We start from the raw sequence: 24,114 nt of genomic DNA, 5'->3' as shown, positions 1-24,114 counted from the left end.
CCTTGGGCTTCTACAGCCTCTCTGCTACAGTGTGAAAGGTGCTTCCTATTGCTTATATGCATAAATAGTATTAATTTTGTGTTTTAAGACATGAGATAATTATTAGTGTAATATCAATTATTATACCAGTCAGGATCAAACTGACTGATAAACATTGCAACTCCAAGTGGAAATAAAAACAATGGATACATACTATATTTGTTATAAGACTTTGCTTCCGGCCCAGCTGTCTATCCTGTGGATTTAGACCATGCCAGAGGTTTGTATTATTGCTGTCCTTTAGACATCTTGAGCACTCAAGGACTTTTTACATTTTGAAAAACTACAGAAATAAAAGAATAGTCATCTGTAGTGGTAAAGAGATTCATTATACTTAAATGTTATCTTGCACAGCTTTTCTATATTTGACCTTTTAAATGCAGCAGCCCTTAAAGCTATTAAGACACACCAAGGCAGCTGTTAAAAAAAAAAAACAGCAAAGATTGCAAAAAGAGTAATAACTTGGATGTTCTCATTGAAATAAACCACAAAAGCACTTACATTTTGTGTAATAATGCATAATACCAGCAGCAATGAGAGGAAATCCATATTCTTACTGAATATATGTTTTCTAAACAGAAGTTGAAATGTTGCTAACATAAAACACAATAGAGTAGATGAGAGGTGATAACTCTCCTCCTATTCAATCTGTAAACAGTGGCCTGTACCACCTCAAGAAAAGAAAAATTGGGATTTTGCTTTCCTTTATTTCCAAAAGGAGCAATGGATAAACTTCAAAATACATGTCATGCTGTGGGAGTAAAGGCTCTACACTGGAATGCATAAAGAGACTTAGGGCATTCATTCTTCTCAGGATTGTATTGATCTCTCTTGGAATATTATGTCCTGTTCTAGACAGCAACTTCAAGAAAGACAGAGTTCAAGAGAGAGGTGCAATAGGAGAGAAGGTTGAAGAGTAATAAACATGTGTAGAGATTCAGAGAAGATAGCCTAAGAAGGAGAAGTTGAATGACTTTAGGCTGTTTAAATTTTTTTAAAAGTGATTACATTCTTCCTGTATGTAAAAGGCCACTGAAGGGGAATGGGGGCAACCCCTGGTTTATATCTCGAGTACTCAGGGCAAGTAGAAATAGGCTTGAACTGAAACACCAAAGATTCATATTACACAGCAGGAAAAACTTCCTAGTACTAAAGAACAAGAAGGACTGGGACAGACAATCAAGAAAATACTGCTGAAAAGATCTTCTGGAACAGGTTGGATAAGCATCCTCTCTGACATGAAATAGGGGATAACCTCCTTGAAGTCACTTTCAACTCCACCATTTACTTGTTGGTTGCAGTTGTGCAGATGCAGTTCTTACATCTCTTAAGCCACAGCCACTGTCTGTTCAGTAGAAGAAATGCTATTGGTATTTTTAATGAAGTGCTTAATCTGCCATTACTTAAAATGGCCATTCCCAACAAAACTTTTCCAAGAAGATAAAAATCAAGAATGTAAATAAAAAACTGGAGAAAGCCGGACAGATGGTAACATCTATGCAGCAGCAGTTTTTAACATGTTCACCAAACTAGGGATATACCAGGAGCAGAACAGAAATTTGGAATAAAAGACTTCACATAATTTTAGGATGAGACACAGAATAAGTTATTTCTGATAATAAAATAGACTTTTGAAATATTTTGCCCTCTATGGACTCTAGAACTCATTCTGCAAAACACACACTCAACTTTTAATATGTCTACGAATCTTAATCAACAAAGCACTTCTGTAGAAGCTTAAAGACAAGCACATTTAAATCTCTTTGAAACCAATTATAATTCTGCAGCAATTCTTCCAGACAACAAAGCAATCAATTATTTTCCCTGAAAGTTGATTTATTTTCCTCTTTCAAATAGAAACATTGAAAGAGAAAGGGCGTAAAGCAAAGTACAATAATGTATATTTTGTCATTAGAGGAAACATACAGTTTAAAGTTTTTTTTCTCCTGCTTTGGGTAAGTTCAAATCTAAATGTTATTGTACTTTTCTTTTCTATACCTACTAGACCTGAAAAATCTGGCAGTTAGAGTTATCTGCTGAAAAGATGCATTCATTTACCTTAGACAGTGTGTAATCGATGTGTTCTGCTCCACATCAACAGAAAGGTCAAGAAAATCTTCATCTTTGCTACTAACCTGTTGCAAAACACATACATGTAAAACAGAGATGCCATACATCTAAATGCTGTTTATATCTTTAACAAATGCTAATGATATTTATTTCTGTACAAATTGCTCTTAGATAAAAGTAATTAATTTCAATGCTTTAATTTTTTTTTAGTTCAGTTTGAATAATGTTCAGTGTGATATTTATTAGTAACTCTACTAATCCAGCTTTCATATAATTTAGCTTCTTTCTATTCCACTTGTCCAATCCCACCAACCATGGGCCATCAATGACAGCCTACTGTTCAGTAAAGGTGAAGCATCCTCCCTTATATCATCTGGGATTGGTGCATTAAGTGTTTCCTTGTTATGTAACACAGCCTACCTTCTTTTATTATCAGAAATTTGTTTACCCTTTGTATAACATATTACAATATGCATTCACATTTTATTCTTACATAATTATTTCCACTATTAAGGATGCAATGAAGATAACTTCCAAATATATTTCTGTCACAAAAGTCATACTTTACCATGTTATCCTTTCTCTCTAGTGAGTATTGAAAAGTGTGGGTTTATATTTCTGGTTGACACGGCTACATTTCCCCATTGGATATTGCTCCTGGTCAATATTTTGATTTAAAAAAATTAAAATATTAAAGGTAAAAATGGCTCAGTGATAATATTTTGCAAAATCATTTTGGTGTTGCCAATCTTTTTTTTAGACAGAACAAGAGGAGAAAAACTTTACTGAGGAGTTTTTATCTAAAAAATTTAAGTCTGAATATTTTCAGAACTTCAGATCCCGATTTTTGCATTGAAAATTATTTTTCAATAAGAGTGTTTAATCTCAAAGGTGAAGTAATATTAACAAAAAATCATCCAAATGGCTAATTCTTGTAATACTTCAACTGAGTCAAAAGACTGCAGAAATACTTACTGCATATGAATTCAGTCATATTCATAACAATGTTTTTATAAAATTTTGCATGAACACCCCATGTTTTTGCCTCCTGTTGTATTTCTTTAGAATAACTAAATCAGATGGGAAAATAGTGAAGTCCAAATCAAGAACTTCTGTGAGGAGATGAATCCATTGTTCTGGCAGAAGTCCCTTACACTCAGATTTTTGCAGTGCTGTGGATGTGATAGTTATGTACCACCTTGAGCTCAAATTTGTTGTTATGTCAGGGATACTAGAAGCTTGGTGAATGCAGCCCATATCAGACCTGAATGCAGAGAAACACCTTTGGCTGGATTAATTTTGGTATTATCAGAGATGTACAGAGGCATAATGCACACCCAACTTAAATGAGCAGCAGTTCTTCAAACAAAAATCTTCCCTGAGACGTGACTTGACCCACAGAGGACAGGAAACCACAAAACTGGCTGCAATCAACTGCAGTATAAATATACAGCTAAAATTTGAAAGATAAAGCAACAAAGCTTCAGAGAACATCGTGTCTCTACAGCTGGAGCTAGAGTTCTGTCAGACACACTGAGTATCATGAGAACTTAAACACTTGAAAAAGTCCTTGGCAGGCATTGTGCTTCATCTGAGTGCCTCAAAAAGCTAGGAATTCTGTTATTGATTCCTGCACATCAAGTATTTCCTGGAAGGGAAGATGAACTACTTAGAGCTAGAATAATACAGATTAAAACTAAAGGTAGCTGGAAAACCAGATTCAAATGGCACTCTTTGTAAGTGAGAATAAGAATTGCTGAAATCTGAATGACCCTTCATGTACTGCTTATGAATATTTTAGCAAAGGAATAACTTTCATTCTGTTTTACTATTTTCCTAAGATTTCAAGTTACACTAATCCAAGGAAAACACACTGGAAAAACATCCTGAGTAATTTATAGTATTTCTATACTCAGAGGAAGCTACAGACAAGATACATTTTCTATAAAGCTTCATCACTTTGAGTTACAAGTACAGAATTGTGCAGTTATGCTGTTACCCAAGGACACATCCTCACTTCACCAGTTTCTCAGAGTAAACATTAGATAATGATTTAGAATTAAGGCACAACTATTTAGAGAAGCTCGTCAGTTAAAAAATAATTCTAACCTTTCACTTATTTTAACTTGCTATTACTCAAGATTTTATAGTTGAAATAGATTGAATAATTAATTTTCAGTATCTCTGTCATGTGTTCACTTATACAAGCTTGTTCCAAACTTGCTCCAACATCTTACGTCAACTATCATTGTATCTCTTCTCCTCACCATCCTCCTCTGACCAAGTTCCTGGAAAAGCCACACATATTTTTTGGAATATTATTCTTTATGATTAGAAATATCAGACTATATTCTTTTACACATCTGGTAGGACATGGGTAGAGTTCATCTCACCAAACTTCAGTTGTGTAAATCTCAGCTTGCTGTCTGAAGATACCTTCTCTGGGCACCTTCTCCCATCTTAACGCTGCTAATCTAATGCTGTGTTTTCTTTGAGGAAGCCCATAGTAGCAGCACTGATCTTAGTAAAAGTACGTCATTCTTGGGCCAGATCAGTTTGTTAACCCAGTTCTCACATTGCTGCACCAACAATTGCAACAGCTTAGTGACACCATGGAGCCAGGACAAGCTGCATGGAACAGAACACCAGATACTGCTAAAAACTTTGTTTCCTGAAACAGCCTAGAGACAGATGGAGAGAGTTTCCTGCAGAAGCTCCTTCACAATCTCCATCATCTGCAGGAGTAGAGATAACTAGTTCATCCTTGATGCCTATCAACTTTGCTTTACCAAGCAAAGGTTAGGTGATATTAATTCCAACCTTTGTAGAAGGTCAGTGTCACTGTTCTCCCCAAAGATTTTTTTTCCTGTGGTACTCTTTCATGCAACCTCACAGGAACAATTTAAAAAAATTATTTTTTTGCTCTTTCAATAGGAGCATGTGTTTGAAAAAGACAGTAGTAATCAATAGGAGACTTGCAATCAGTTTTCCCAACAAAAGTTAATTTTTACTTATAGCTCAAACATAAGGGATTTCAAACTGACATCATCCTCTAGAAAATATTAGGGAGATAAAAGAAAACAGTTTGTTAAAAATGAACCCTGTGTATACCTGTCAGACTCTTAAGATGGAATAAACACAAATCATCTTAACACTTCACTTTTATAAATATGATGTGAATAACTGTTCTCAATGTTACAGTGATACGGAAAGGTACTGATTCACTAGCAAGGATTTTAACTGTAGACATATGTATTAGGACAGCAAAACTTGGCAGAGATTAGCCAAGGAATGCTTAGAAAAATAAATTTTTAGAAAAGAATATACTCACTTCAAGAAGTAAATTCTACAGGAATATCCACAATTCTCAGATGTCTGAAAAGATTCATATATTCATATATACAAAATGTATCTATCTATTAATGGGCAACAACAACAAAAAAATCTATTCCAATGCTTACGGTTTCACAGTTCAAACATCTAGTTTCGTTAGTCAGTGTTCCCTGAAAAATCTCATGCACCCAGGTCAGTTCTTGTTTATTGTTCTCTTCAGCTTCATTCATGTTGCCATTTTTCAGTTTCCCATTTTGCTTTTCCTGTTTCTTCTCCTCCTGCAAAATGTCTGCAATGGTGTTGAGCAGGTAATTTAAAAACTCATGTGCATCCTGCTGCATGTAGTTGTCAAAGAGATCTGTGAAGAGAGTCAAGATTTGTACAGCTGAATATCCTTTCCTCAAAGAAAGAAAATTATATTTTTCCCCAAGTACTTGTACTGGCCCTTGCTCAGCAAAGTATTTGGAATCATCCCAAAGGACAGTTTTGCAGCCAGTCACCTTGGTTTCAATGAAGTTACTTTGGGGGAAAGCTTCATCTCACCTAACTCAAGCTGTCTAGAATAGTTACACTCATCAGAGTTGGTTGTGTAGGCTCCCATTACAGTCAATGAAGTAAGCAAGAGAGTGACTCATCCTAAATTACTTCCTTACACTAGACACTTACTGCCTAACTTTAGTCAGCACTGACTTCCATCCCCATATTCCGAGTCCCTCAGACACTCAGGAACATCACAGAGCTTTGACAGTAAGCCACATGGCTGGGAAAACTGAGGCCATAGGATGCTGACACACACTTGTGTACTGTGTCTGGGATGGAGTTACCTTTCCTCACAGTAGCCCACAGGATGCTGACACACACTTGTGTACTGTGTCTGGGATGGAGTTACCTTTCCTCACAGTAGCCCACAGGATGCTGTGCTTTGTAGGTGTGCCTAAAATGGAGGTGAAGATGTACCAGTGTTTCAGCTGATGCTGAGCAGCGCTTGCACAGCATCAAGGCTGTCCCTCATCCCGCCCAAAGTCTGGTAGACTGGGTGTGAAAGAGGTTGGGAAGGGGACATAGGTGAGGTAGCTGACCCAAAAACTGGCCAAAGTCATATTTTGTGCCATGTGACTTCATGTTCATCACTAAAATCTAAGAGAAAGATGGGTGGGTTTTCATTATTAAGATATATCTCTTCCAAACAAAGTTCTACACATGCCAAGGCCCTATGTTCCAGGTAGTATCTGGAAATCATCTGTTGATGGGAGGTAGAGAATAAATCTCCTTTGGTTTTCCTTTCTTTCTGCATGTAATTTTTGGCTTTTTTTTTTTTTTTTTAATTAAAATACTTAGATCTCAACTCATGAGGTTTTTTCCTCTTATCTTCTCCTCCCACCCTGCTAAGAGGAGGAGTGAGAGACAGGCTGGGTGGGTACCTGGCAGCCAGTTAAGGTTAACTCACTTCAAGTAATAATAATAACACCACCTAACAAAGCTCATTTTTCACACACAAGTCTGATGAGAAAAGACTTGTCTTGTTCAATACGAATTCCTTGCAGGAAGAGGGGAAAATATCCCAGTGGTGATTCAGTACAGATTTCTCCAGTAAAGGCTTAACTCGCCTACCATGTCAAAGAAAAAAGAATGTGTGTTCCCAGAAATGTGTATTTTATCCCCTGCTCCTGAAAAAGTTCACATGGATTTCCTCAGAAAATATTGTACAGAACCATTGGCTTTGTAGTGTCTAGCCTGGACATATAAGCAGGGTAATACACACTGACTCTGGCACTAATTTAAAAAAGCTGAAAACATAAGATCCAGTCTTTACAAGTGATCCCCAACAGTGTGGAGGCATTTATCACTAGATGACTCACAGTTAACTTTTTCATGATTTCAAATGTCTGCTCTGAAATGAACAGTCTGCCCATTTATATGCTGTCACCAGGAAGCAATTTCTTCCAGGTGTTTGACTCCTACTTTGTCTCTTCATTCAAAGCCTCTCTGTTTCTAAGCATACCATGCACACCAATATGAATCCAGGCCAAAATGGAGCTGTGACAGGCTTCTCTATCTCAAAATGTTCCTCATATCCCTTAGACAGAACTACTACAAGATTAGGTATATGCTGTTGCCAGCTTAATGTTCAAAAGGGGTCTCATGTTTCACCAAGTGAGACTGTGCCCACCACTTCCAAGAGCCAGAGCAGCAGCTGATGTGGAGTGGATTGACCACCCCACGTGTACCCGGCTCCTTATCCTCCATTGCAGACAATTCCTCTGGAATTTGTGGTGCCTGCAGCCTTCCTAGGTCACACAGTTTCTGTACTGCCAGCTGGCCTCAATGTTTCTCTCTGCCATACTCCACAAAAAAAAAATTTAAAAATTACAGCAATGTCACCCTATTCCCAGCCCTAGCTCACCCTACAGGAAGGTCTGCCCCACTGTGCTGTGAAAACATCACTAATTCACACACCTCTGGGAGCCTATGAAATCTGCTATGGTTATTTCAAGCATAATATCATTTACACAGATGCTAAAATAATAATACACCCCACAAAGTACTAAAAGCAATTTACAAATCTTACCTCTGTTTCTGATTAATATGATCACATTGGTCAATATTTATTTGTACTTCTTTGATCAATGCATTAATACCTTTCAGTTTTACACTTACCATTCTCCTTTCGTAACCTTGATATGAACTTCTTTGGTGGAATAACTCCAACTTTTTTCTTCTGAGTAGCAATACTGTGGAAAAGATCTGCCAGGCAAGTCAAGAGGTTTTCCTTCTTTTTCTGTTGGGCCTTGTATGATAATACATTTTCCCGAAACGGCCGGCAAAAATACAATGCCTGCAGCACGGAGTTACAGTAGCAGGTGTTCCCAAACTGCCACGCAGAATTTAAAACAAGATTAATCCCTGTGCATCACAACAAAACTAGCTGTTCTTTCAAATTCTGACTCCTGTCACTGTCACAAACCAGCCATTTTGCCATATAGTAGTTGCAGTAGAAATATATTTCCACACCCACCATGACACATGGAAAAAACTGTGGTGTTCTAAATTAACTAGGATACAAAGTAAAGGTTTCCACTTGTAAGAAAAACATTTTTTTGTACTGGATTTCATTAAGTTTATTCCATATCTGGGCTCTATTTACTGCTCAGTAGCAGAATGACTAATGTTTTCAATGGAAAAATTATTATATCTATATCATTTCTATGGAAACAAACAAGTGATTAAACACTCTTCTCACTCATTTTCCCCTTGGTCAAATAAAAAAGCTCCTCCTAAGAGTTGCCAATGCAGAAGGCTGTACCTAAACTTGTTCATACTTTCATCACTTCCTCCACCCTATTTCACACCTAAAATAGACTTTGAATTTTATTTAAGTGTATGTTCTAATCCCTGGAAATATTCATAGAACTGTTCTCCCTGGGGGTGTATGAAGCCATCTTCAAACATCTGATACAGTTTTACAACTCACTTTGCCTAAAATTGCAACATGAGCAGCACTTGAAAAAAAAAGACAATTCTGCATTAGAATAAGATTGATAAGAGCAGGGAAGAGAGAAAAACAAAACAAAACCAAACCAAGGAACTAAGCAAATTTCAAGTAACATCAAAATTGACCACTTACATTGACCAATCCAAAGTAGTGTTCATTGATTGGAAACTGCTCTGGGCCAATGTCTTTTTCCAGAGCAGAGGCATTGGTGCCCTATACAAAGGGGAAAAAAAATGAAAAAATGTCAGAACACAAACCAAACAACAGCAACAACAAAACATTAAAAAGGAAGAAATTATTTCGAATATTAAGATTCTAAAGTACAATAATGGACAGTATTGAGACAAAAAATAATTAATTCCTTTTAGCTATGATTAGCCACACTAACTCTGTCTTACTGATAGGCGCAACAGTCTCAAGAGCCACTAAAAATATTTGCAAATCTGGATAGTTGAGCTGGCCTGACATGGACCCTCTAGTAACAGATGACTAGAAATGAACAGGTCACAGCAGTGGTTCTTCCCACATCCACCTCCCCTTTATTTTTACTGTGTTCATGGCCATCTGGATCCCATTACTCTCTTGTCTCATAAAGACAGTAGTTGATCTTAAATACAACCCTAAAAACCAGTTCTTAGATGGAAGGCAGGTTTTCTAAGCATTACTGAAACTCCTCTGAATCCCTTTGAATTAAACATCAGCCTGTAACAATACCTGGGTTTCAGATTGGCACCCAGTTCTAGCAACAACACAGATGTTGAAAGCAAGTGTAATATAACTGTTATTTTGTCCTATCTAACATTAAAGAGCACATAAATCCAAGATAGATCCCTTAGTATGTTCAGCTGTATCTTCAACATAAAAGTTGTTTAAGTAACTGCTGGTCTGTAAGCACAACCACTAATTTGGTATGTTACCTGTCATTTTACTATATTAAAATGCCCATTTTTGAACAAGCTTAAATTACTAAGCAAGTAAGGTAGGTTGCTGCCAAAGCAATTGTCATCACTCCTATACACATTATAAGCTTGCCCCATCCTCTGACAGCCTCACTTCAGATACTTACAGATGTTGATGAGTTCCCCTCTCAGCTCTCTCTCCTCCAAGCTGAACAGGCCCAGCTCCCTCAGCCTTTACTCACAAGACAGATGCTCCAATCCCTCACTCATCTTTGTTGCCCTCCACTGGACCTGCTCCAGGAGCTCCATGTCTCTCCTGCCCTGAGGAGCCCAGAGCTGGGCACAGCACTCCTGGTGTGGCCTCACCAGGGCTGAGTAGAGGGGCAGGATCCCCTCCCTCAGCCTGCTGGCAATGTCCTTCCTAATGCCCCCCAGGCCACCTTTGGCCTTCTCATCCCCATGGGCACACTGCTGGCTCGTGGACAGTTTGTTGTCCACCAGAACCCCCAGGTCCTTCCCTTTGCAGCTGCTTTCCAGCAGGTCAATCCCAGCCTGTGCTGGTGCATGGGGTCACCCCTCCCCAGCTGCAGGACCCTGCACTTGGCTTTGCTGGATTTCCTCCCTGCCCATGTCTCCAGCCTGGCAAGGCCCTTCTGAAGGGCTGCACAGCACTCTGGGGTATTGGCTGCTCCTCCCAGCTTGGTGCCATCACCAAACTTGCTGAGGAGGCATTTGCCACTTCATCCAAGTCATTGATGAATAAGTTAAACTCCCAATATTGAATAATGAGGGACACCACAAGTGTCAGGCCTCCAACCAGAACCTGTATCACTGATTGTGACTCTCTGGAGTCAACCAGTTCTCAATCCATCTCACTGTCCACTCATCCAGACCATACTTCTTGAATTTGTCTATGAGGACATTGTGAGAGACAGTGTTGAAAGCCTTGGTGAAGTCAAGGCAGACATTTGCTTAGACTTCATCAGCTAAAATTTTCAAAGTAACTGGTAATCAGATTTAGAATTCTCATGTCCCTTCCCCATCTTCTCCCCAAGGCCTGATTTCTGTTTCCTTACTGCACCTACCATCACCACTGCTTGCCAAATCAGATTATTATTTCATGCCAACTCATTAAAGGAAGATTTAGTCAACAGCATTAGCAGTGTGAAACTCAGCACAGGTACTCTTTGAGAATTTGCAAGCCTTGAAAGTAAAAACTTCTCCTTTAAGTTGGCAAGTTCCAGAAAGCTCACAAGATTTCATATTTCATATCCCCTTCTCAGATCTTTTTCCATTCTCTCACTTTCTCTCACATACACAGAGTTCATTGCTCAGACCAAGTATATGTTATTTCTCAGAAAATCCTTTGAGACTGAAGTACCTTACAGACACAGGCCTCCATGAGAAGATTCATAAGGGATATATGTTCTCACCAGACTCTGCTAAGCCTTGGTGGGAAACTTGGGAAAAAAGATTGATTAATACAAAGCAATTATTGGCTACCATTCAACAGAGATGACAGTGTGATAATTACGTAAGTCTCATATGAAGATTAGTTTCATTGCTTGGAAAGTCAGCCTTGCCAAAGATGCACATATTCAGCAAACCATTCCAAGAGGGAAGAAGCTGATAAATATTTGCCTATCTGATATTAGCAGTGAAGCAAACAGCCACTGTTACCCTCAAAACCTTGTCTGACACAAGAGAAACATGACTACAGAAGATTAATGCAGCTTCTGAGGAAAAACATCTTCACATTAATACTCATTGTACAGCATTCAGATCAAAGCAAAGGTTTTCTTTGAATTCACTTTGAACATTACAATTGAGTTCCCTAAAAGAAAAATGAAATGGGTGTTTTTTTCCAGTTTTGTAGGAAGTATTCTCCACACTGAAATAAATTCTCCCTCTACAGTTCATGGAAAATATTATCTCTAAAAAGTAACCTCCTACACTTTCATGAAACTACAGGTTAGTGTATTCTGTTAGACAAATATGATGCAAGTGCTGTGCTAATTAGTTGTCCTACATTACTCATTTGCCTTTCCTCCAGGCCAGGGTTTCTTACTCCAGAGGATGCCAGATGGCTGGACAAACCCTTTCTTGTATTTAAATTTTCTTGTAAATATTGTGAGAAAGATCAAGAATCAGGATTAACCAAACAATATTATCACTGAAAACCAAATAAATTAATGATGCATACTTCACGTATGCCATACTAACTAATCTTCATATAAAAACCCCACATTGCACAGAAATTTCTAAAGTACTTGCTGTTGAAAAAAACACATGCTTAGTAACATCTCGTCATGGAGCTTTTCTACCTCTCCCAATCCAGGCCTTGGCTGTTGCAAATATAAAATAAAGTACAATGTGACAGTGACCCAACAAAACATGAGGTTAAATTCAATTTTTGAGTAAACTGACATAACCCACTCAGACTTCATTAGGAGTAGGGCCTTCTTGTATCAAAGGTAATTTCAGTTATATTTTAATTTATTCTGAGGTCTCCAAAAGGATACTGTTAGATCCAAGGAAAAAGAAGTCTAGGAACATGGGGAAGAGGCACAAAGACCTGATGCTTCAAAGAAGGATATATTCCTTATATGGAGAAAAAAATGTAGACAGGCCACTTAGTAAAACTCAAACCATGTCACACTGTATATAAATTACTTGTTTTGCATATGAAGTCTCCTTAATAAACAGTTGACATGAGGACAGAAGAAGAAAATTTTTCCAAGAAAGTATACAAGGAACTGCACACCCAATCCAGGTTTAAACTGGAAAAAGTATATTACTAGGGATGTGTTAAAGGTGGTTGAGAATTCAGATTAAATCAACCATATATAATGGAAAACATATTCGTTAGTCTACTGATGTTACTCTACAGCAAACATCAACCACGACTGTTTTTCCAGCGTATTTGTGTTTGTTCTCACTCCCAGCAAGTAATTTTGATTACTTCTACAGTGAAAACCTGCTCAGACATTTTAATGCAACCACTCTCTATTGTTTTTTAAAAGCTTCAGCTAGGAGAAATATCCTACCACAGATGAATCTACTGTAGTTCCATAAAAATAAGCAAGACCAGCAGTGTAGCTACAGAGCCTGAAATGAGGAGAGGCTGCATAAGTCACTGAAGTGGGATTTGGGAGTATTAAATAAAGTCATATCAGACTATAGAGACAGTAAAGGAGACTGGCTCCTTCTTAAAAGAATACACTAGTGAAGGAAATGCAGTGGAGTGACTGTGGTATGCAGACCTTATGAGGGTGAGAACTAGGTCAATGTGGAAACTCCTACTGTGCATTCTGTGGTGTTGGAACCTTGATTTCCCAGTTTTACCACTTAATTCAACAATTAATATTCAGCCCTCGTAAAAAGACATACAGCTAGAGACATAGCCAAGCACAGGTCAATTCAGGCCAAGATTTTTGCCACAGCATGGCTCCAAAAACATTCAGCCCATATGACCTATATTTTTTTCATCTTGTTATTTTGTCCTGGACTTTCCAAAGAATAAGACTACTGGTTTACTTTTCAGTTTAAATTTCTGAATATGTTGCAAAGAGTTTCATTTGTGCTTTGGATCACATGAAATAGATTAGGTTAAAAAAAACCCCTGCTGTTCCTTTACACTTTAGCATATATATAAAAAAAAAAAAGAGTCAGGATAAAAAAGAAGTCCCCAGATTAGTTCATTAAATCACATGTAGAAAAGTAATGTAAATACAATTATTTTAAGGAGGATGAGAAATGGACAAGAGCTAATAAGAAAGATACTGTCAACAGAAGACAGCAAATCAGACTAAACTTTGTACTGTGACAGAGCTATGAAAATGGCTCTAACTTTCTAGAAATATACATGTGTTTAATTTAAAGTAAACGGATACAGTAAAGAAATTAGACCCTTCATAAGCCCCCTATTAAGTGGGTATCACTAAATAAACAGAAACATGGTATGAAAAAGAAAAAATTAATTAAATTTTTCTTTGTACAGAATAATATGTCTGTACAAAGACCAAAAAAATGAAATAAGAAGAAATATCATGTTCACAAGAAAATCTAAAAAATGTAACAAAAACATATAAAAATTGAATAATTAAAACAGAAACTTAAATACACGAAGAGCAAGAGATAATGAAGTAAGATGGCTGGTCCGTATGAAGGGTTTCGGACCATATACATTTATAGACTAGATTTCTTTTTTCTTAGTATTTGGGGAAAGCAAGAGCAACACGATAATTTCTTGAAGGAAGAAACTGAAGACTTAAGACAAACTAATGATGATATTTGGGCTGGTAGAAGAAAAATTAGAGTAAAAATAGAAATGGCTTCAGGGCTAGGCAGCCTGAGTTGAAGGATTTTGGAAGGCACAGCACATGGAAGGGAAGGAAAAAAGAGAATAAAGAAAGATGAGGAAGGCCTCCTGGCCAAAAAATGGCAGTGGTGGATAACTCAAAAGAGAGGAGGTAATTGTAAAAACCTGAAATTAGTACCCAGAAGCAACACAAAGAACCAAGAGTAAAAGGAGAACTAGCAATAGCACAGCATGCAGCATACATGCAGCTGCTTTCAAAGATGCATCACCTGCCCCCAGTGCTGGTCTTTGGCTATCCTCAGGAATGACCTCGACTTTCAGAGAGATATGGTGAGTAACTGAAATAGCTGAACCAGCCTTCTTAAAAACTCATCTATATTAAATGCCAAATGTGAAGAATTTCTGTAATTTTATAAAGTCTAAGTCCCACAAGATGGTTGAATTTAACCAGATCAGCTCTCCCTTCATTCTGTGAGGAAATGCTTTTTGTTCCTCCAGCAAAACTATTTTGGGTCTTTTTGACCACAAGAAGAAAGAGGAAAGAGACGAGTCTATGAAAACACAGAGGAGATCATAGTAAACAGTAAAAGAACCTTGACTGACCGAAAAACCACTGTGTATTCAAATTTTTTTAGGAGAGATGATTTATCAAAATATATCTAAATAAATTATTTTTGTGTGTTTTTTCCAGAGAGTCTTCTGATCATTAAGGCAAATTATAAGAGCTTGAAAGGAGAGACCTAACCTTTTTTCTTGCTGGGTACACTAAGCTATCTCTATTTACAGACCTAAGTATCACATATACCACAAATAGCTTCAGCCCTATTCTGTGTGGTTTCCAAGAAATGGATAAAAATTGCAAGACCAGAAATCCTGAACCACTTAAAACCTTGGACAGAGTTTTTAAGGTACTCCGTCTTACATAGCTGATAAACTTGGTTTTCTCAAAGCACAAAGCAACCAAGTACTGCAAATGAGGCTCTATTGAAGTGCTGCAAGTCCAGTGTCTATATCCATAAGTAATTAAAAAAAAATATTGACCTTTAAACTTTCCAAGATTAGACAGCTTTTACCAAACTGCAACTCAACATTCTCTTGTGAGTCTTTCAGTATCCCCAGCTTAGTTTTTCTTGGATTTGTGGCACCCAGGCTTTTTCTGGAGGAAGCAGCAAGACCATTGGTTTTGGCCAATTTCCTTCTTCAGAAAGCAGAGCGTCAAGATGGTCTCATGAGTCAAAATGAAACTAAGATTTGCCTACAAACTATTAACTTCTTCAGTAACATTTTTGTCTAGACCACCTAGACTGCATATGTGCTGCCTCAGAGCATTTGAAAAGCAAGGCACCTTCTAAACTTCATCACAGCTGCACCAGCTGGGATACTCTGATGACTTGGAGACAGAAGAAGGAATATGTTCGTTAAATCTCCATACAAGGTTGAGTAATGAGGGCTGCAGCTATGTTGCAGGACAGGTTTAAAATTAAAAATAGTTTTTACAGTATTTTTCTTTTAGAGAAATCCTGTAAGGACCTGAGACAAGTGCAAGATTCTGCACATGAAGAGAAGAATCACCATGTACAAAATGGGAAACAGCTGACTAAGGTAGTAACAAGAAAGAGGGAGGGACGAAGGAAGGAAGGAAGGAAGGAAGGAAGGAAGGAAGGAAGGAAGGAAGGAAGGAAGGAAGGAAGGAAGGAAGGAAGGAAGGAAGGAAGGAAGGAAGGAAGGAAGGAAGGAAGGAAGGAAGGAAGGAAGGAAGGAAGGAAGGAAGGAAGGAAGGAAGGAAGGAAGGAAGGAAGGAAGGAAGGAAGGAAGGAAGGAAGGAAGGAAGGAAGGAAGGAAGGAAGGAAGGAAGGAAGGAAGGAAGGAAGGAAGGAAGGAAGTGTCGGAAGGAAGTGTCGGAAGGAAGTGTCGGAAGGAAGTGTCGGAAGGAAGTGTCGGAAGGAAGTGTCGGAAGGAAGTGTCGGAAGGAAGTGTCGGAAGGAAGGAAGAAAGAAAGAAAGAAAGAAAGAAAGAAAGAAAGAAAGAAAGAAAGAAAGAAAGAAAGAAAGAAAGAAAGAAAGAAAGAAAGAAAGAAAGAAAGAAAGAAAGAAAGAAAGAAAGAAAGAAAGAAAGAAAGAAAGAGGAAGTCTATGTGTTGTACAAGATGAATAAGCCACAGGTATGCAGTGTTACTTAAAAAATTCCCCAAAAACACAGCAACAAATGTTGACAACGTAATCAACACTTGCAGATGGTAGTCTACAAAGATCTTAAAGTAACTTTCCTGTTTAACTTGTCAGTGGTAAGACATCTTACATCCAGGTTTGGGTGCCTGGTTTCAAGTAAGATAAAGGTAACTGGAAAGAATCCAAAAGAAGCCAGTCAAAATGGAGGACCCAACTCAAGAGAAAAGTGACCTATAAAAACACGTTTAATGGGGTTGTGTTGCATAAGACAGAAAAGGCTGCATAATGCAGGAAAGGGCATGACAATATTTTCAAGTCTACAATTTGTTACAGAAAGAAACTAGTCTGTTCTTGGCCTCAGCAATGGCCAGGATGAGAAGTACCAAGCTCAAATTACTGTAATGTAGATTCCAGTAAGACTTTAGGAAATGCGATGTAGTTCCTATCATTGGAAATCTCCAACTCTGGCTGACCTACATCAGGAATAACAGGTTTATCACATTCAGTGGACAGTGGGAGACTTTCTTGTCATAGGATACTTTACATACAGTTGTTATGAGGCCATTAATCAAAATCAAAAAATCAAGTTAAATACCTGAAACATGCAATATCCAGTAATGGCTGGTTTGAAACCCTCAGCACAACAGCCTTTTCTGCAATGGCTGAGCACACCCAAGACCATGCTTACAGTGGAGTCCTGACCCTGAGGATGCTTCTTCCCCAGAAGCACTGATATCCTGGGGTGTTAAGCACGCAATGTACGTAATAAATGTATGTAAGCATACCTACAAAACAGCCAACCAAGGACATTTTCTGCAGCTAAAGAAAGGTCAGCAGAAGAGAACTGGCTGACTGCTTCTCTGACTGGCCAGGACTTAGACCCCACAGACTGTGCCTTGTCAAATCCATCCGAACCGAACCTCCTGTGTGGCACTTGCCCACCACACACAGTTAATCAGGGTCCAGAGTCTGCTTTTAATGTCATTTCTTCCACAATTCAGATTCACTCAGCCTTGCTGAGCTATAACTAAGAGGTTCCTTTACTGAGTTGTTTAGTATAACCACTGGTTTATTCTTAATTCAGCAATATGAAGCCGAAGACTACGTGCATCTAAAACAAACACACTGTACACTACATGTCGTGTTCATGAATTGTCCTTTTGTACTTACTTTCTAAACAGCTAGTAAGTACATAAGAACCACTTTAGCCATTAAAAGGTATTCATGCAAGAAAAACTTCAGCCATTACTCAAGGTTATACTTTGGGAAGTATATATTGGGGTGTTTCTCATTTTGTGTATACTCCTCAATCCAATAAAAAATATCTTTTGTGGACTTCCATTCATCTTTTCATGGAATGCACACTTCCTCTCTGTTAGTCCAGTGCCCATTTGTCAGTCATACTCTCAAGTTTCTCATTACTTCATGAAGTTATTACAAAGATTACACTTCATATTCTCCATACTTTTCATATTTTTGTTTCTATATTTTCTATGTCATATTGAAATTGTCACTCTTGAGAAAAACTGCATTGCTTGAACTGTCTACATCTTATCTGATGTAAAAATTTATTTTCCTTTATCAATCTAAATATGCCTTCCGATAACTGTTTTTATTGTCTGGCATGTATTATTTTGCCTTTATCTGTATTTATGGGAAGATATATGAGACATGAAGAAATATACACTGCAAGTTGTCCAAATGAATAAATCCAATTGAAAATCATAGTGATCAATTCTGTAGCCAAATAATATTCTTATTATTCCTGTATGAAACAGGATTTTAGAATTTCCGCAGCATTAAAATCATAAGCTTTTTTTTTTTGTATAAAGCCTTTTCCAAATCTGTAGTTTGAGTCTTCATTCTGCCAATGCCCTATATGCAAACAAATGCTGCAATTAGTCTCTAAAATCATGCTATTAAATAAACAAAAAAATTCCAACATTTATTCTTATTTGTTTCCTGAATGTAGAGACTCCTAGGCTTGTATATTTTTTCTCTATAACCAGTTTCTAGGATTGTTAGAAACACTTTGTTTGTTTGTTTATTTTAAAATGAAAGCTGCAATTCACAGGTGTTCACATAATTCCTGATGAATTGTGTGAATGTTTTCATGCAGAAAAACAGCTATTTTTCTGAAACTCATGAGACTATGAGAAGAAAGAGTAACATGAAATTCCAAAATTAATCCAAGGAATGGCAACTTTTATTCCAAAGGATATCTATACAACAACTACCAGGAGTAACTATGAGGTATCTCAGATAATACCTTGTATCAGAGAACACTGAATGTGTTTAGATTATTCTGTTCATTAATTGTCAGAGGACTATGAAGTTCTAATTGGAATATTTGAGATACTATTACAAAAATGTGAAAGGCAGGGAATTAATACCTGTTCTCAACAGAATTCTAAAAGAGAGAAATATGATCCACAGAGCTTGTTAGCCAGATTCAGTAAATGTATGTCAATACATTCTGAAATGGTTAGATGTCCTTCACTGCACATAACAGTAATATCCCTAGGCCACAGCTGCAGCATGAGCTTAACTCAGAACTCAAGGCTTTACCCAAAGCTCATCAGCTGAGAAACATACTGCAGAGGATTTCAGTAAGCATGAAATGCCAGCATGCCTGTCTACCCATGAACCAGAATTTGGTATTTGAGTCATTGGGTTATTCCACAGAAACAATAAGCAAAGAGAATTACAGCACATGCCTAGCTGGTGCCTACAGTCTCCCAGTGTTAGGAGGCACTGCCTGTTGGTATTCCCTCAAATAGAGTTTTTTCAATGTATTCTATGCTTCTTCACATCTGTTGTAGCTGTCCTACATAAAAGATGAGAACTCGTATACATGGTATACAAGTGTATACATCCCTCAGTGTGAAAATGGTGTGCAGACAGAGTGAATGAGTTTTCGCAGGGGCTGAAGGGCAGGTAAGTTGAACATTCTGTGGACTACACCTCCTTCTCAGTGAACATGGCCATCATGCCCACATAAGAATCCTACTGATCCCTCAGGCACAGTTGCCTTCATCCCCTCCACCCATTCAGAACAAGTTTTAGCTCTTAATTCTCATTAAACAAATCAGTGAATAATAACTAAACTATTGCTGTTATTATAACTTAGAGGACAAAACTGGTAAAAGACAATAGAGGAATTTTGTTTAATTCTAGAGAGTTGTGCATTTAAATATTTACTACAAGTAAATGTGCCAAGTGGAAACTTCCCCAGCCAAATATTTGTTTCTTACTGGCTAGCTCCTACTGTGTCTATCTCAGCATGTGAGAGCTTATCCAGTGAATATATAGTACTAAGGATCTTTTGCAAGTGAGTTAAATACTGTTCCTGTCTTTCTTGCTTCACTACACTTGTTTTGATCCTTCCTGAAAAGACTAATGACCTCTACCATCTTTAGGAGATCAAAATTACAACCCAAGATATCAAATATCAGGCAGACAACTTAATAGCAAACATACATCAAAAAATGCTGGCTAGCCAGGTTTTTCGATTAATTAAGTTAAATTTCAGTAATATTTTTCCCTTCAGGACATGAGAGCAAACATTGAACAAACACACTCAAAAAACTTTGTCAAGGACTACCATTGAAAACACAATCTAAGTTGCATTCAGGGAAGGACAAGCATTTCAGGACCAATTGCTGCCTCTGTCTCTCTTCTTCTACTCCCCCCACCACCCCTAAAAACCAACCAGACATCTTTGTTTAGATTTTGGTTTTTTTTTCAAAAAACGAAAAACCCTCAGTGAACACTCTAAAGTGGAATGGGAAAAAAATAAAGACCAGAACGCCCTTTTTAAAATTACTGAGTTTAACCAGTTAAAAAACTTAGAAACCTATTATTATGTAGCATTATACAGAAAAACATATTATATTGCTAAAGAACTATACAGCTATTTCGTAGTCCACAGCTTGTCTGTAGCTCAGTTTTCAAGCGCTACATTATAGTGCAGGAACAAAGTCTGGGAATCAGCATCTCAGCATCTTTCTAGATAGATTTCTACAGATGTCCTAAATCAAACTATATTTAGGGCAAATATTTAGGTTTTAAAAAGGCAAAGGTTTACTTTTATACCTCTAGCCCTCTGGAAGGTTGTCATAGCTCCTACAGACCACTGAGTTCAAGTCCATCACCTCATCAGAGTGGACACATTTTTGGAGGAGCCATAATGCAACGTTGCCAGCACTTGAAAGAATTTGTATTTCTCTTACAGCCCCAAATTCCTGTAGCTGTCTAAAACTCCATTGTTTTTGCCTAAAAGAACTTCCAGTCCCTGAGGGTTATCCAGAAAAAAACTAAATGTAACCAACACAACATGGCATCTCTAAAAGCTAAGTACACAGACCTCAAGGAATGTGTAGCCTTAAAACATCAGTAACATTGAATAGACTACACCTTCTGTCACAGTACCATCAGCTAGAATTGTCTTGAAGTATGAATCCTGGTATGCTCCCTTTTCTGCTTGGGGCTCTCCTTCTTCCTTTTAGTCTCTCCACCTCTCAGATGCTACTTTTACAGGATTTACTGGCAATGACAGCTGAGCAGCATACCCCTGCAAGAACTTCATCAGTTCTGTTGTGAATCTGTTCAGTCTTTGGGAGAACTGTGCTGCATGCAAGTGCATCTGTCTGAAGCACATGAAAAAATCAGAGTTCCTAGTACTTTATACCAAGGTCTTACATCCACCTATGAGTCTCCAGCTCCCCTTCATGCAGTGTTCTTTTATAAAATTTGCAAGGCATCACATCCACCATTAATCAGCAGTAAAAACTGGAGCCTGCCTCAGAGAGAAGGTAAGTGCATCTAGGTTTTCTCCTCAGTCCTGTACCATTTCCTGAAGCTCTCTTTGCAGTATTTGTGGCTCATTGGACTGGAAATCATTAAGAACAATGAAAAGTTCAGAAAACTAGTTACTGTTGATGAAGAAAGGTGAGCACCCAGGTTATTATACCACAAATCTGGATTTTGTATTAATTCTTTTAACCTCAGAACCAACTCACCCTCTCTGCATTTCAGAGCAGGCATTTCAAAGGGAGGGCTGAGGTTCAAATGAAAGCTATGCATGGGATTTCCCAGGCATCTCTTTTGCAACAAAAGACCAATCGCACTTAAGTGGAAGTGTGGACACATGGAAGGGGAGCAGGCTTGCGCTCTGCACTCCCTCACTCAGACCCCGCAGCAGCCAGGCCTCTGGGGTTGTGCCCACTGCCTTACCCTAGAGACAGGCTCCATTCTCCAGGGCAGGTGAGTGGTATGTGTGGCATCAGCAGCACAAGGCATGCTGGGGTACCACATGGAGGGAAGCTGGCAACTGTGTGTAGCTGCTCTTGAAGAACCTGGAAATAAGGGTGAAAAATACAGACTAAAAACCCAAAATGAACAAAAATAGGATTCTCTTCTGTTTGCATTGAGATGCTTAGCACGCAAGTATTTATTTGGCAAGTTTGCTACAGTCTCACAGTGTTAAAAAGTCTTTGACAGAGTTTGAGCTTTTCCTCCTCCTGCCAAGAAATTTTAAAAACCTAAACCAAATTAGGTGCTCCAAGTTTGTTAGAATTAAAATTAAACCCAAACATAATGCAGAAAGCATCGTTTCAACTGTTCCATGGGGAGAAAAGTAGCAAAGTGAACATAACAAAAATACAAACGTTTCCTTGTTCCTTCCTAATTGCCTAATTGGTTTTGAGAAAGCTAAGTGATTCAAGAGTACTTTATAAACACCAGTTCTCTTCGAGCAGCATGCAGTGCAAGTTAAACCCAGTTAGCTCTAAAGCAAAGACTTCCTAGAGCAACCACCTGGCATCGGGATCTAAAAGTGTTATTAGGCATCTAATCATCCTTCTTTTCTGTGTAATCTGGGGAGCTGCTGGCCCTAGGAGAGCGCAGGGTGCCTGCCTGAGAGGGTTAAACAGGGTCACTGATTTAATGTGGATTCAGAACCCAACTTTGGTCCTTTCGCAGTATTAGGGCAGGAGGAAGGGCCGGCGGAGGAAGGGCGGGCCACGGCTCCGTCTGCAACGCGCCTCGGCCGGGGTCAGACCCGCTCCGGGGGCCTCGCACCGGTTCTGCATCTGCGTCCCTCCCCGGCCCACGCCCGGGCTGCTCCCGGAAAACTCCTCGGGACATCGTCACTCTCCGTCGGCCAACTCCATCCCGGGCACTTCTCGGCAGCCTGCCCGGCTCCCCCGCCGCTGGGGACGGGACGGAGCCGCGAGGTTGGGCTGCGCCCCGGGGCAGCCCCCAGCCGGCCCCCGCAGGGGCAGCCGCGCCGCCCGCCCCCCGCCAGCACTCACCATATTACAGATGGAGGCGATGTTTCTGACAGTCATTAGTCTAAAGGTTGCAGCGATCCCACACCGCCATCTTTATAAGGTGAAAACAGCCCCGCTCATGGTGGGAAGAGCGCAGGAAGGGATAGGGGGCGGCGGCGGCTCCTGCTCCGGGGCTGGGATAAAAGCGAGAGGAGGGGACTACACAGGCACCCTTTGCGCCCGCAGAGCGGCGAGAAGGACGGACCTTCCCGGCCTCCCTCCTCCGGCCGAGTGACCGGGAGCTTCAGCAGCGCGGGGAGAGCGGCCGCATCTCCGCTCCTTCCGCCTGTGCCTCTCGCACGGTCCGCAGGGCCCCGGGCTCCCGCTGGAGCGCTCAGCCGCGCCTCTGCGCCAGCCGGCACCGCGCTAATCTCTCCCTTCCTCCTCCTCCTCCTCTTCCTCCTCTCCCGGCGGCTGCCGTTGCCGCTCGCCGCTCCATCGCAGCGCCGCGCCTGCTGATGCGCTCTGACAGCGCCGGGGACGGGAAGAGAAGGGAAGGGAAGGTCAGAGGCAGTGCCGGGCACAGGGCACCCAGCGGGCCTGGCGGGGCGGCCGCCGCCGCAGCCAATGCGCTGCGGGGCCGAGGGGGCGCGGAGGCGCTGCGCCCGCCGCCCCTCCGGACGGGCCCTCCGACAGGAGCCGCGGTGCTTTAATCACCGGGCCTGGAATGGCCACGGGGCTGGGAATCCCGGCCTCGGTGCGTGCACAGCCATACCGGCAGGCAGCTGGGTGAAGGACAGGAAGGCAGGACGACGTGGATGTATGGCAGGAACGGCGGCACTGTGCTTTGGAACATGCTCACCCCACCTAATTAGGAGGTACACAGGAGCCCAGGCACTTGCAAAATCCAGAACCGTAGGCTGGAATGTAATTTACTGCCCTCACTTGGTGCTTTGTATTGTCATTCATGCAGATAACATTTATCTTCACAGATGCTCTTTTGGTACTGTCCCCACACCATGTGCTCACCACAAATTCACAACATCTAGCATTTATACGACACAGTTAATGTAATAATCTCAGGTTCTCTTCAAACACAAGCAAGTCGAGGCCCATGCCTTTCTCCAAGGCAGAGCAGTGTAAGTGTATTAAATTCACACACGTGACAATAGGCCCAAGGTTGTTAAATAGCTAACTGGAGGTCACATAGCAAATCTCTGAGAGAAGCAAGAGCAGAGTTCAGCTAGGGCAAACCTCATCTTAGAATTCCCCTTTCCTTAGCAGATGTTGCTTTTTTTCAGCAAGAGCCTAAGGCCCGTTTATTGTTCCTCTGCTGTGCTGGGAAAATCATTCAAATAAAGAGAGAACTACTAGCATTTCTACAGACACCTCTGTTCCTAACAGCACCTGAAGGGTGGCATGCTCATTCCTGGCTACACCTTTCATTTCATGATGCTAGAATAAAATAATTGCAGCCTATAGAGCCTGGGTCCACAGCCTTCATTTACAGGAAACATTC

The 24,114-nt window shown here is 39.8% G+C and overlaps 1 protein-coding gene across 1 annotated transcript in view; it reads right to left on the bottom strand.

The window, feature by feature from the left end:
* The window catches only part of USP46 (ubiquitin specific peptidase 46), a 33,900-nt gene extending 10,857 nt beyond the window's left edge, over positions 1-23,043 (bottom strand). Inside the window, exons 1-5 of the mRNA XM_058803237.1 lie at positions 22,638-23,043; positions 9,068-9,148; positions 8,101-8,314; positions 5,571-5,800; positions 2,098-2,174 (exon numbers count right to left, since the gene is read on the bottom strand). Of these exons, the coding sequence (XP_058659220.1) occupies positions 2,098-2,174; positions 5,571-5,800; positions 8,101-8,314; positions 9,068-9,148; positions 22,638-22,673 (638 nt within the window). The 5' untranslated portion in view covers positions 22,674-23,043. The remainder of the gene's footprint in view (positions 1-2,097; positions 2,175-5,570; positions 5,801-8,100; positions 8,315-9,067; positions 9,149-22,637) is intronic.
* Positions 23,044-24,114: the final 1,071 nt, after the last annotated feature.

Source organism: Ammospiza caudacuta, chromosome 4 (genome assembly GCF_027887145.1).
Source record: "Ammospiza caudacuta isolate bAmmCau1 chromosome 4, bAmmCau1.pri, whole genome shotgun sequence".
In the NCBI taxonomy this organism is placed as follows: Eukaryota; Metazoa; Chordata; class Aves; order Passeriformes; family Passerellidae; genus Ammospiza; species Ammospiza caudacuta.
The sequence above is the reverse complement of the archived record's forward strand: the minus strand, read 5'-3'. Positions and strand labels throughout refer to the sequence as shown.